Source organism: Aythya marila (genome assembly GCF_965140915.1).
Source record: "Aythya marila genome assembly, chromosome: Z".
Taxonomy (NCBI): domain Eukaryota; kingdom Metazoa; phylum Chordata; class Aves; order Anseriformes; family Anatidae; genus Aythya; species Aythya marila.
In genome coordinates this window covers 37,724,657-37,739,365 of record NC_139080.1, presented here as the reverse complement: position 1 = coordinate 37,739,365, position 14,709 = coordinate 37,724,657, and the positions used below count along the sequence as shown (strand labels likewise).

Sequence of the window (14,709 nt, the reverse complement as noted above, 5' to 3'; positions counted from 1 at the left end):
CCTCACACTTTGAGGGATTGAGCTGCACGTGGAGGAACAAGTATGAAATAAAAACCTCACCCCCTGTCATGGGTGAGAGGATGAAATCACACCAAACTCATCCTTAGTATATACCCTACTCCAGACAATGCAGGAAGACGACACAGCTAGGAAGACAGCCAAAATTTCCGAATCCAGTAGTTTACGTCAGCTTTTACCATGTTAGTCTTCTATTTACTCATTTTCTTCAGAAATATTACAACAGAAAGCTGAGGCATTAGACCTTGAACTGTGTTTACAAACAATAAAGCCATTTTCCTTTGGCTTTTCCAGCCACATGGATTCAGTGGGCTCCATTGTGGTTTTAGTGATTGTGTTGACTTACCATATGTAACAAAGGGAGTTTTGGGAAACAACAGCTGTAGTTTTTATTTGTTTCTCTGGTGAACATAATTTCAAGGGCAGCACAACAGAGCCTGCCATGGTGAAACCAACACAGAGTCTGACTTTCTTTGCAATTCGAGAAACTGTTCCATCTAAGGGAGGATTAAACCTTTGTGGATATAAAATACTTTTTTACTTTTTTTCTCAGTTGAAGCTTTCACTTATATTTCTTTTTAATGCAATGATAAATGATAGACCAGTCTTATAAATATTTTTGAGCATACACAAAAGTCCAAAATGTTCTATAAAAAACAACTTACTTAAATGATATCAACTTTGAGGGCATATTCTGCTGGGCAAACAGTTTGATTCGTATCAGGACTCACTGAGGACTCATTTTGATTCAGTCTGATTCATATCAGGACTCATTAATAAGTCATATCCAAACAGACCTTGTCTGGTATATAGGCTTTTAAAAAGACTGGGCAAGCCAATAAAAAAAAAAAAAAAAAAAAAGATATCAAGCTCTGTGTTTGTAGCATGAAACATCTGTATTTTATCTCTTGTACCAGATGATGAAATGACTTTGGAAACCAGGAGACACAGTAGTGTAAGTTGATTCACCAAGTGAACACACACACCCTTTCAACTGGATTATATGTTTTGCAAATTACAGTCAGGTCTTCATTTTGCCTGTTCATTGTAAATACTGCTCCTAAAAAATCATTCATTCCTTGGTTACATGGTTTAGTCTACCACATATTTCTGAAAAGTACAAAATGAAAAAAATGGGTGTGGAATGAGGTCTGTTTCTGATGCAAACACAAAATGGAATATGTACTTCTTTACACGCAGATAATATGTGCTGTAGTAAATTATGCAGTTAAATAGCAGCTGGTTCTGTTTACTATTACATACCACCCCCAATAATGGGAGCAACCTCCCACAAGCAGCCATTGACCAACTGCATCAATCTTGCATATTTTCCTTTTCCTAAATATAGAGTAAAACAAAACTGTAAAAATACAGCATGCTAGAAGAGTTCTGGTTGAAAGAAAACAGTAATTCAGGCTTCTAAAGTATTATTAAGGTTCTCTGACCTTAATCCAGATATGCAGATATACATATAAGGGTCTCAGAATGTGTAAGGAAAAAAATGAAATGGGGTGGGTAGAAGATAGTAGAGAAATCAGAAACAGAAGAGAAGGGGTCATAGTCTTACAAATAAGAAAATGTTATGACATTTGGAGTGTAGAATTAGAATACCATGGGAAGAGTTAGAAGACCTTTGTAAGCATCATCCAAATGTGAAATTTCAGGTTGCTAGAGGCAAGAAAAAATGACTGACTATCCTATACATTCTTAGGCATGCCAATTTCGTATTCTAGCTATTTTTTTGTAAAATAATGCTATGGTTGTTACAAGATAACTAGATTGTGAATTAATGTTTATTGCAGCTTGTGATTTACTTCTCAGCACTCCCATAGTTTCCTTAAATTTACAGTTCACACAAGCCTTTGAAATGGGATAGGGCTAGTATTTTATTGCTTAAGTGTATTGTTTTCATTATGTTTTATCGTGTCTATGTAATTGTAATTACCTTGTGGATATAAGTAACTTTTTTTTTTGTCTTTTTATTCTTGACTCTATCAGTGTTTCAAGGCCAGTGCCATGTGCAGAATAAAATCTAACAAACTAGGTAGCATCTCAACTGGATCATATTCAAATCACATCACACTACACAGTATAAAAGTCAGACAGGTCACGTTCTAAAAGGAATATGCATGCACATTTCCTTCTGCATTCCTCACTGCAGCAACTGTGCCATGGTTCTACACTGCAAAAATACTCTTCTTGAAGAACTCAATGTCTTTTTTTAACTAGAAGATAAAAGCATTCCAAATACAAATGTGCACAAGTAGCTACTTTGATAGCAACTTAAAAATATAAGCTTTTAGGTCCCTCATTTATTCAGAGAAGAGCATGAATATATAAGATCTAAAATGGAGAAGAAAAAAAAAAAAACTTTATCCATATGAACATTTACTGCTTGCACTACCTGTCATTAAGTACATTGTCCATAAAGAGTGGGTAGAGAGAACAAGATGGGAGAAGAACAAGAACAGAAAAGATGAATCTATCCTAGCAAGAACCCTTAAAATGCAGTTGTGGCTTTAAACAGATTAAAGGATGGACTATAAGCTGTTTCAAATGCCATTATATTTAAAGCCATGACTCTTTAGATATGTCCACTTCTCTGGTTTGACCTCTGGTCTTGAGCTTTTGGAGGGCTTCTTGTGTTGATGTTTCTTTGTTTTGTTTTCTTTTAAATAAGCCTTCAATTCTCCAGAACAACCACTTCTTTCCATACAGACCTAAGTTTTTCACCCTGAATATTTTTGAGAACTCATTTAATCTTTCTTTAAAATCAAATCAAACAATTCTGGGATACAGTTCAAAGTAAAACCACTTCAGTAAAAAGAAGGGGGAAAATGGTGACATTGTATTTAATGGAGCTAGAATTTCAGTCATTTTTTCCATTAATTCAGTTTGGAGATCACAGTTAACATCTTACAGCACTAGTTTTCAAGAAACTGCCATTGTGTCTTTCATGTCCCGTTTACAAGCTCAAATAAGAAAAGAAAACTATTATAGTTTATTGCCAGTAGGCAGCTGAGCACAACAGAGCCACTGGCTCACTCACCCACAGCTGGGTGAGAGAGAAAATCAGAAAGCAGAAAACTCATGAGTTAGGATAAGGACAGTTTAATAAGAAAGACAAAATAAAAATAAAAATAAAAATAAAAATAAAAATAAAAATAAAAATAAAAATAAAAATAAAAATAAAAATAAAAATAAAAATAAAAATAAAAATAAAATAAAATAGGGGAAAGGGAAAGGGAAAGGGAAAGGGAAAGGGAAAGGGAAAGGGAAAGGGAAAGGGAAAGGGAAAGGGAAAGGGAAAGGGAAAGGGAAAGGGAAAGGGAAAGGGAAAGGGAAAGGGAAAGGGAAAGGGAAAGGGAAAGTTCATTAGCTCTATCCCAACCAAACCAGGACAAAAACATTAAAAATATATATATATCAGTTTTCAGTTTGATAAGCCCTTGACTAGACTGAACGGGCATAGCGCTATGGTAGCTGTTGAGCTGCAGTAAATGGTAGCTCAAGTAGTGGCACAGTAAGATTCAGTTTCTCAGTTTCCATAAAGGAATAAGGGAGATTGAGCTGGATATATGTCAAAGTTGTTACTCATTCTGACAAAGGAACAAGAATCAATGTGACATTGAGTCAGATTCTGGCCTGAATAAGACTAAATGGAACGCATTTTAGTTTGAAAAACCCAGGGAAGACTGTAAACATAAGGATAAAACTAGCTTGGTAGATCTGAAAATGTCATGTATTTGCGCCGCTAATAAAAAAATGTGCAATAGTATAATAACACAATATGATGTTTTTTCATAGTCTACATCACATTTTTAGAGTTTGAGTTGTCTGCAATTCTACATCACAGACAGACAACTTCTACATTTGGAAGTTTCATTTGCAACCAATCATAAGATCTATAGACTGAAAAGAAGTTAAAGGAAAGCTTCTAAGATTCCCAAATACATAATGGTAGCTTTGGGGGGCTGGGGAGGGAAGGTCAAGCAGCTCACAGTGAGCTGTGAATTTTGTTTGTCCTTCTCTGAGACTTTTATTTGTCCTTATCTTCCTCATGTGTAAGGAACAGTGACAGGTCAGAGCGGATGGCTGAAGTCCCTGAGCTGGCAATTCTTTCTGGTAGCCACCAAACTCTTTCTTTGAAGGGAGGCAATTTTGCCAGTAGTTATTTAATTAGTTTTTTTGCTTCATTAGGTGATTTCAATTGTCACACCGTGCTGAGCAAATTTTTCACCAATAAGTGGAAGCCTTTTTTAAGCCTAAAAATGCCAGTTGAATCTTTCATTTATCACCAGTGCAAAGGCCAAGCAAATATATTTTGTGTGACCAATTTTCTTGACAGCTTTGCAAGGCTGTTCTTGGTAAAGCTTGTTCTTGGAAGTAGTGGACACAGGTTTCTGTAGCAAAATACAAATGTTTTGGAATATTTACTATGCAGGAAAAATTATATTTAATAATTTCTTCTTATTTACTCATTTATTCAATAAATGAAATCCTATTTCCAGCCAGTAAGAGCCAGTAAGAACACTGTCACAGGAAAAACTAATTTTAACTGTCCAGAATAATAAATGCATTAATAATAATAATAATAATAATAATTTCGTAAAAGGTAGATCAATTAATTTTAAAATGTTCATATTCTACCAGTCGCCCCACTGTGTCATTTAAGCACTTACATTTCGCCGAAAAGCTTTTAAAGCCTGTCTCCCCGGCAAAAGGTCAGAAGCACAACTGCTTGTGTACGTTCCCCTCTGGTGGAGACTAGCACATACTGCAGAAAGCAGCAAATGCTGCCAAAGAGGGAAATGTTAAATGGAAGAGGTACTTCACTGAAAAAAAATCTTTATTTTTAATTGTAAGGAGTGAAATGTTTTGAAACAATGAGCTAGCTTGAAATTTCTTTAGTGGTAGTTAACAAGTTGTCTGCTTAACTTTATCTTACTGCTATTTATTTTCTATATTACAAAAATCTCTTGCCAGGATCAAGGTCCTTTTTCATTGGCAACACATACTTACGTGATATTTCTGGCTTGCTTCTTCCTGCACATAACTGGTACTAAATTACAGCACTTAAAACTGCCCAGCAGGGATTTTCAAAGAAATAAAACATAAGCCTTAGTAAGGTAGCTGGATGTAAAGCTGTTGAGGAGGGAAATTAAAATTTGTATTTGCTACATATTTAGAAAATGTCATTGACACTTTCAGCAGAAAAATCTTGAAGGTTTATCAAAGTGACTGATAGAGCAGCATATGATATAGAACTGCTGGCAGGCATCAGGAACAGCCACAGTTTTAGAGGTAAACTGAAAGACATCAACTAAAAACTACAAGCCTTTTCAATATATCATCAATTAAGCAATGTTTGGTTTCAAAGATTGCCAAAATTCTCTGAAAATAAAAAACTTAGGACATACAGGTCAGTAGGAATCCTCTTACAAGAGAAGAAAAAGGGCAAAGGTTTCAAAGGCATTCATAATAGGGGAATAGAAAGCCTAAGTACTGCTCAATTCAGTAAAATTTAGACCAAACATGTAGCTTTCTCAGAATATTGCTTATATTCTTACAGATGACATGAAGAAGGACACTTGGTAATGATTTTTTCAGTAATTGAGGAAAAAGCTCAAGGAAACTAGGGAATAGTCTCTTTCACTGAGATAGCCATGGCTCCGCTCATTTAGCGGTGCAGTTTTCAGTAATAACAATTATCATTACTATTCTTATTACTGTTTCTCCTTCTGTTTTGTGCCATGTTGTGTGTGCACATACCCACTTTTCTACCAAGTGACTCTTTGCTGAGTAAAATGTTCAGTGTTTCCACTTGTAGGAAAGAAAAATTTCTGTGTATTTAGTACAATCCTCAAATCTCCTTGGCATTGAATAAAGTATATTCAAAGCATAACCAAGGTCTTAGCTTCCCAGAGGCATAAAAATTCAATTAGACACACAGCCAGAGTCTTTCTTTTAGAGGGAAATAGGAGGCAATAGCACTGGGCAGAATGATTTTACCAATCATCTTTCCAAATATTGATATTGCTCTTTTTCCTTCTCTGAGTTTTCTCCTTTAGATACAAAGTGAGGGTGTTTGGCAACCAGCTAGTAGAAAGTCTCCATGAAAATACATTGCTACAAGTCCCCAAAATTTACATACTTTCCTCCTCTTCCGGCTCATAGTCTTTTTGGACTACAGATCAGAAACTGATTTTGGATCACTACACTGAAACTAGTAACATTAAGCTAAAGTGTTGTCCTCATTTGCTGTGAGTAGTTCAGAACAGTGCTTTAATGAATCTCAAAATAATATTTATGTTTTACTCTATTACAATTCCTATTTTATTGTTTAAGAGTGTGGAGCTGAACACAATCATCAATTTGTCCAAGTAGAGAATTCCAAAAACTCAAACATACATTGTAAATTTGGCTTAGGAAAAGTCATAGGAAACAGCCCTTCAAAGGTGGGGATTCCCTCCTTGTTGAACAACAACAGAAACAACAAAAATTGTTGTAAGACTGTCAAAACAGAACTTTTATTCTTTTTATTCCAGATGAAAATAAACAGTTACAATCTTGTGATCCTTCATGCAGGACCTGTGACAAATCTGCTAAAGTTTGTACTTCGTGTCCAGAAGGTAAGAGACTTCCTCTTCTTTGGGTTTTGCAAAAGGTTAAAATATTTTGTGTCTTACACAATTCAAGGGAATATTTTCATTCATTGTCATTCATTGATTGGCAGCTTAGGTAATCAGATAATCAGCAGCTGAAGTTAAGGAAAGCTGAATCTAGGAAACAAGCACATGCCTTTAGAAATAAGGGGGGGGGGGGGGGGGGAAAGAGAGAGAGAGAAAAGAAAAAAAAAAAAAGTGAAGTAGAAGCTGAACCTATTCTCTTTTTTTCATGTTGTAGACATGATGCAGGAATTACAGAACAGGGATTTATTCAGGAAGATACTAGATAATCCTGATGATTCTTCCTAACCTTAAATTTTAGTGAAGGATGAGCAAAATACTTTGGGAAATGACTTAGAGAATGATTTATTCATCTTTTTAGACACCAAAAATTCAAGTTTACAGGAAGATTAAAGTATTTGTTATAGCCATCCAAGACAGGAATTTCTGGGTATAGTCCTAACTGGTGCTTTTCCCCACCTGGGTTGCTCTTTTGTCAGGAAATTTTCTTATCCATGACACGTGTGTCTCTCAGTGCCCTCAACAAACTTTTGCCAATGTTGAAAGTGGAAAGTGCGAGATGTGCATGGACAATTGTGAGGTGTGCTCCGACCTCTGGCACTGCCAGAAGTGTCAGGGTGAACAAGACCAGCCCTTCTTTCTCCACAAAGGCAGATGCTTACAGGAATGCCCTGAGTAAGTAGCTCCTGTCACGACTGCTCCTTATTTCCTCACTGTGCTGCTTCTTGTCATAGCTTAGATCCATCTACCTTAAGCTTTCAAGGTAAAGCTTAATGTAACTTTACCTACGAGAGACTGCCACAAGGTAAAAGTCATTTTCAGCTTGCCTGAGTAAACAGCATTTTCTATGGTTCAGAGGAGAAGTGAAAAAAAAAGTGGAAGGAAAACTATACAGGAAATCCTGTTACAGATAGTCCCACTGACTTCAGTAACACCACAGTGCTTTCAGCTGTACTTTGGGGTGACTGGCAATAAGCCTCCAGTTCCTCTCCTAACCTTTTCTCAGAGTATGGGTGTGAACCCACAGGGTGGATGTCTCAGAGTCCTGATATGGAAATATAGTGCCTAGTGAGGGATGTCTCTCCTTGGCTTACATCCCTTGCTTTTTCCTCTAACAAATTAAATTCAAAAAGATTTCCATTTGATTGCAATGGCTTGGAACAGGCACTTGACTGTATCAGGTTCTCCTGTTGTCTCTGCTTTCATTGTCAGCATTCATCACACCTAAATATATACATAAAAACGGTGCTATGCAGTATGAAGATCCTGTTTGGATAATCTTTCTCTTAAGAAAAATGTCCAGCTTCTGCTTTTCTTATGACCAAAACAAATTCTTTGGCAGTACTTTCCTGCTAACTTTATCAAGTAAGTCAATAAGGGTCACTGGAGCAGATTCCGCCCACCATGCTTCAGGGCAAATGCAAAGTAGCTACACTAAAATCTACTCTAGTCCAGAAAAAAAAAAAAAATATATATATATATATATATATATATATATATATATAAAACAAAAACTCTGTCAAAAAAAAAAAAAACAAAAAAAAACAAAGTAATATTTTGGTGGCAATATGTTTGTTTTCAGTATTCATTAGCTACTTTTATCCTGCACAGTTTCAGTATAACACAATTAAACCTTTTCATACATCATCACTCTTTTCTGTTGCTATTACCCTCATTTTTTTCCAAATTCCAGGCTATAAATAATGTCTTTCCAGGCATCATTCAGCAAAGTTTTCTAGACTTAAACTGATTTCAGCCTCTGACAAAGTTCTTCCGGCTTAATTACTCTCCACTGAGGCAGAGGACTAAGGAAGGATTTTTTTTTAGTGTTTGTTTGGAACCTTGAGCGTATTGTGGGTAATGGAAAGTGTTGACTTGTTGCACTGATAATTTCTGACAGAGGATGTTGAAAGACATCCTCTAGAAGTGTACTTGAGACTGGAACAAGAGAAAAGGCTGAGAAATGGTTGCAGAATTATGACAAAGGTCAGGAGTAAAAATGAGGTAAGATAAGAATAGATGGCAGGAACAGCTCTTCTATTTTTTCTCTAGCTTTTCTCCTAACATATCTCCCCAGCCTGTCTTTGGAAAAGTCACAAGTCACCTCTGGAAAGGAGAGGACTTTCTTCCCCACTTCTCCTGCCCCAGCCAGGTTATTAATGTGAAATACATGTTCTACATTCTAAGTCAACTTCTGTATTTTTAATCAATGTCTGTATATATATGGATTAACAATCACCTAAAAGCACAAACTAGCTTCTTACTGTATCTTCTAACATTTTGGTCTTAATATTTTGTTTGTTTTTTTCTTGGGGCAAACCAAGAAAACAGTGGGAAAGGAAGTCCAGCATCCCTTAGATTAGGTACAAAATGAAGGGAAGGCCTCCCTTCATGGTACTAACATGCATGTTTTCTGCTTGCAGTCATAGGGGATGTAATCAAGTAGAGAACAGGCAACTGGCTTGAGAAACCTGTCTGATCCACTGAAATGAGTGTGCCGGGAATGTCACATAGTCTCACATATGCTTACGATTATTACAGCCTGGACTGTTTGATAAATGTACACTGACCAACACTTTGTTTTGTGATTGTTTTCACTCAATAGGGGATACTTTAATGATTCTGGGACTTGCAAGAAATGCAGTGAATCCTGTAAGACATGCGTGGGAAATGCCATAAAGTGTCAGTCCTGTGAAAGTCCTTTGCTTCTGGAGCAGTGGGAATGTAAATCTACCTGTTCAGAGAGACATTTTGCCTATGATGGAATCTGTAAACACTGTCCTGAAATGTGCCAGGAGTGCATTCACAGTGAAATGTGCAAAGGTATTACAAACAACTGTTTGTGACTTGGCTTAAATCTATCTAGATCTGTCTAGAAGCAGACTGATAGAAACACAGACCCAACAAAGTTATCTGTAAGAAGAAGAAAAAAAAAGGGAAAGAAAATAATAAATTTGTTTCACATCGCTTTCCTTGTTCCTGTTGTCTGTCAGAGATTTATATTTTTTTGATGCTGATTTAGTGTATCTGTGCCTAAATACTTACATACATACATACATCACAGTGAAATAAGAATGTTTCTTTCCCAGTTTGGTCGAACATTAAATCTCTGCCATTTTTACAAATGACTACTCATGGTGAAGAATGAAACTTCTCTAATGAAACATATCTAGTTGGAGGGGAAGAGTTAGAAGAGAAAGAACTACCTTCCCAAACTGTCCACTTATCTCCTGTTGTGACATGCACTGCAGGGTTTGGGGTTTCCTAGGATTTCTTCACTCCTTCACCTACTGAAGTCAGAACTAGCTGCCCTTTTTCTTACCTGATGTTTGTTGTTCTCTGTAGAATGCATGGATGAGTTCCTCCTGCATGAAGGGAAGTGTGTGGAGGACTGCCCTTCCCAATTCTATGCTGAAGACAAACACTGCTTTCCCTGCCATGAAGACTGCAAGGATTGTGATGGACCAGACGCAGATGACTGTACTGAGTGTGCCATCAGTTACTTTGTCCTCTACGGTGGCATGTGTTTTAAGGCCTGTCCCGAAGGGACTTATTATGAAAAAGAGACAGAAGATTGTCAAGGTTGGCAGCTGTTGTTTTCTCCAGAATGGCACTGAGATACAAGTAAACTGGCTAAAGATTCCTACAGGACCTGAGAGTGATGGCTATGGCTGTCAGTGTCCTGAAAATTGAGAGAATAGCAAGGCAGGGGAAAAAAAAAAAAAAAAAAAAAAAAAAAAAAAAAAAAAAAAAAACAGCTTAGAAAATCAGCAAAAAAGGTAAAGTAAAAATAAGATAAAATCCAGAGACAGAGATATCAAAGCCAGGTGTGTTCAATGTTACCAGCAACTAATCAACTATTCTGGTAAAATACTGAGTATAGTAGGAGGCAGTAAGTTGCAAATCACTGTTCAGCAAAAGCAGTGCCAGTGCAAAAGGAAACCTGAGGAACTGTCTGCATAAGTCTGAAAATGATAAATAGTTTGACTATATAGGAGCAGATGTTTCTCTTAATTTCCCTCAGCCTCTCACCCTCAGATGAAGGATGTTCCTTGCAAACTTGAAGTTGAAATCATAATTTGAAAATGTAACAAGAAATGATGACTTTCCTACTGTTTGTTCCTTCCAGCATGCAATAGGACATGCCAGACTTGTTCATCTTCTGCTGCCTGCCTTACTTGCAGAAATGGCCTGATCCTGAGCCACAACGGGCACTGTGTGGCACCTGGATACTGTTCTCATACTGAATACTATGACCAGAAAACTCAGACCTGCAAGCTTTGTCATAAGAAATGCTTTCGTTGCTCAGGACCAACAGAACACCAGTGTCTTGGCTGTGCAAATAACCGCTACCTTCTCAGTAAGTGTCTTGATCCTCCTTCTAGACTTCATTCTACATGAAGAACATGAAATAATCAAGTTTCCATCACATTCATGAAATATGTAGGACAGCTTCAGACAATCTACACATTTCAAAGTTGACTTGACAAGTAGATGACTTGTGCAGTGACAACTAGTTTTACAGGGCTACCTGGAAACTCTTCGAGAGACTGGGAAAAATTGTCATTCTGGTATCTGCCACTCACTGGGGCAAAGGAAGTCTAAGTAGCAGCAAAGTCCATGGTTCAACAAAACTTTTTTTTTTTTTTTTTTTATTCACTCCATATTTACTGTCACTCTTGCTTCCTAGAATGAAATTAAAAAGTCTAGAGGAACAAATTTATAACTTTTTTTTTTTTTTTTGTAAGCTAACAATTTTCATGTTAGCTTGTTTAATCCCTGCAGATACCTGATGAGCAAAGAAATAATTAAACAGAACTGATAAAAATTTGTCCCTGGATCACTAGAACAGTCTCTAGTGGATGGCTGAGATACAAAACTACTTTCCTTTTCTGAGTTTGGGGGAAAAGACTGTATTGTTTCAGGAACAAATTGGTAAAAAGCATAAGATACCAGAATTTAAACTTCACTTCTTTTCATATTTAAAAAAGAAAAAAAAATCAAAATGATATTTCATGCAGGAAAAATCTAAAGAAAGCTTGAAGTGAAGATGACTCTAAGCTGTTTGAGTCTAATCTGATGCAGATTTTGCATTCTTAAATTTCTGAGGTCTTGTGTCAGACCTGTTTTCATATGTACACACTCAGCAGTTTTATATGATTACTGTTGATAAATATAGTTATCAATAGTTCCATCGTAATGACATTTACAATGGAAATATGTAAATAAACAATGTAGAGTGTACAAAGATGAAAGACAGAAAGACGGAAAGAGACAAGGAAGGAAAGAAGGAAGGAAGGAAGGAAGGAAGGAAGGAAGGAAGGAAGGAAGGAAGGAAGGAAGGAAGGAAGGAAGGAAGGAAGGAAGGAAGGAAGGAAGGAAGGAAGGAAGGAAGGAAGGAAGGAGGGAAGGAAGGAGGGAAGGAAGGAAGGAAGGAAGGAAGGAAGGAAGGAAGGAAGGAAGGAAGGAAGGAAGGAAGGAAGGAAGGAAGGAAGGAAGGAAGGAAGGAAGGAAGGAAGGAGGGAAGGAGGGAAGGAGGGAAGGAGGGAAGGAGGGAAGGAAGGAAGGAAGGAAGGAAGGAAGGAAGGAAGGAAGGAAGGAAGGAAGGAAGGAAGGAAGGAAGGAAGGAAGGAAGGAAGGAAGGAAGGAAGGAAGGAAGGAAGAGGAAAGAAAAAGAAAGAAAGAAAGAAAGAAAGAAAGAAAGAAAGAAAGAAAGAAAGAAAGAAAGAAAGAAAGAAAGAAAGAAAGAAAGAAAGAAAGAAAGAAAGAAAGAAAGAAAGAAAGAGAGAGCGTGTCTTTGCCCACTTATAACCTAAGAAGCAAAATTATGAAGAGAAGTTAGACAATGAGTAATCACATCTCTCTTAGCATAGTGCACTTGCATTTGTTTGAATCAGCCCTAACTTCTCATCCCAGATTTCTATCCTGCTAATGATGCTCTGGTACCTCAGTGAAACAATGAGATGTGCCTGGTACATTTGGCAGTATTGGAGGCATTTATTCCCATAACACAAAGCAGCAGTTACACACAGGTGTAAAGACCAATGAACAAATGTCATTAAATCTCAGAGTTACCATCAGATTAATCATATACACAGAATTCAATTAGTCTGACACTTAAGAGTGGAAAAAAAAAAAAAAATCGAAAAAAAATGGTTATGCCAATAGTAAGTTTCTTCGCTATTATTTCTCCTTTTTCATATTCTGAACAAAATCACAGCTGTTCATTATTATGATTATGCATTTATCTTGCCTAAAGATAAGTAATTTTCTGTTCTGAAGAGCCTGCTAATTTACACGAAGCACAGAAATGAGGACGAACTGACAAGGTTTAGAAGAACAAAAAAATGTTACAATGTCCCAATGTCCCCTTTATTTTTTGCTCTCATATAAGCGCTAACAGCATGTCTTGCTAGAGAGTTTGCTCTAGCAGAGCTGTAAGTTAATTCATACCAGCAAATGTTGAATATGACCTGATATTTTGCATTCCTGTTTGTGCAGATACAACCTGTGTTGAAACATGCCCAGATGGATATTATGCTGACAGTGACGAGGGATGGTGTTCCCCATGCCACAGTGCCTGTGCTACCTGCAATGGAAAGCACAGCTCACAGTGCCTTTCCTGCAAACCAGGCTGGTACAGACAAGGAAAAGGATGTGTAAACCAATGTCCATCAGGGTAAGGTCCTAGATCTTTAGCTAAGAGCTACATCACAGAGAGTACTTGGAGAAATGAGATCATTCTGCCCTATTCTATTTTAGAGTCACACAGAATTGAATTACATTTCTGGGTGAAAATTTCTTATGTTATTCCAGTATAGAGGTGGTAGAAAGCATCCCCTCACAGCTTAAAACTAGAAAATTTGTTACTAAATTGGGAACAGCATGATCTGATGTGGGCATTCTCACACTCTAAGGATACTCTGAGGTTATACAGAACAGTGTGAAGCAGAATAAATATGCTAAATTATCCCCTCAAGTCAGCTTGAGCAGAGTAAGTGCAACTTGCTTCAGGCATGCTTGCAGGCTCCACTTAACCTGGATGAGATTACTTTTGCATTAAGTAAACACTTAATAGATCATAATAAAAACAATGATTAAAACATCTTTTAACTGAGGACTCAAAATTCTAGGTAGTAACTTCATTAATATGAATTCATTTAATTTAAAAATGTGAATACTTCGAGCTCTTGTGGTTATGTCACAAAAATTCAAACCTAGAACATGGAGTTATGATTTGTGGCTCAGGTCCATTTTGTTCTGCGGTAAGTACAATCATGCTGGCTGTTAAATTCAGTTATTATCCCACTAAATTTGAAGTCTGTAATGACCATCTCAACACAGCCACAGTGCAGCTATTCCTCTTTTTCCTTTGACTGCATAGCTTCAGTGAACCAACTGATCCTCTGTTGGTATCGTCTGGCTAAGCCTGTTTGTTGAGTTGATCTGTCTGATCTGTTTCAGATATTTTGCACAAAACTCCACTGGATCATGTGAGCGATGCCACAAGGGCTGTAAGGAGTGTATGGGGCCTCAACAGACAGACTGCCTTTTCTGTGATACATATTTCTACCTGTTGCGGTCCAAGAACCAATGTGTTAGCTCTTGTCCTGAATATTACTATGAAAACAAGGATGACAATGTCTGTGAAAGATGCCACCCATTCTGTCGAACTTGTGAAGGTAAAAACACATACTCAGTTTTGACAAAAAAGGGATTATCAAAACCACTGTCAAGGATTGTCAAGGCACCTGCCATCCCTTTTCTTTTTCTCCTTCTGCTCCAAGATTTGGAAACATGTCATGCAGAGGCATGCCATGCATAGCCCTACCAACACATCAATGATCTCAGTAGCTGCAGAGGGTGGCAAGCCCTCTGCAGGGGCTGCCAGCTTCCCCCAGACCCCAGGGTCACTCACTTTGTTGGAGATTCCATGCTGCCACATTACCTTTAAAGCATTGATTGACTGAGATCAAAGCAAGGATATGAATCCAACCAAGCT

General features: G+C 37.3%; 1 protein-coding gene across 1 annotated transcript in view; it reads left to right on the top strand.

Annotated features, from left to right (window-relative positions):
* Nucleotides 1-14,709, top strand: part of PCSK5 (proprotein convertase subtilisin/kexin type 5) — a 253,825-nt gene that overhangs the window by 233,104 nt on the left and 6,012 nt on the right. Inside the window, exons 28-34 of the mRNA XM_082784364.1 lie at nucleotides 6,567-6,650; nucleotides 7,187-7,382; nucleotides 9,313-9,530; nucleotides 10,053-10,289; nucleotides 10,837-11,067; nucleotides 13,209-13,386; nucleotides 14,172-14,389. Of these exons, the coding sequence (XP_082640490.1) occupies nucleotides 6,567-6,650; nucleotides 7,187-7,382; nucleotides 9,313-9,530; nucleotides 10,053-10,289; nucleotides 10,837-11,067; nucleotides 13,209-13,386; nucleotides 14,172-14,389 (1,362 nt within the window). The remainder of the gene's footprint in view (nucleotides 1-6,566; nucleotides 6,651-7,186; nucleotides 7,383-9,312; nucleotides 9,531-10,052; nucleotides 10,290-10,836; nucleotides 11,068-13,208; nucleotides 13,387-14,171; nucleotides 14,390-14,709) is intronic.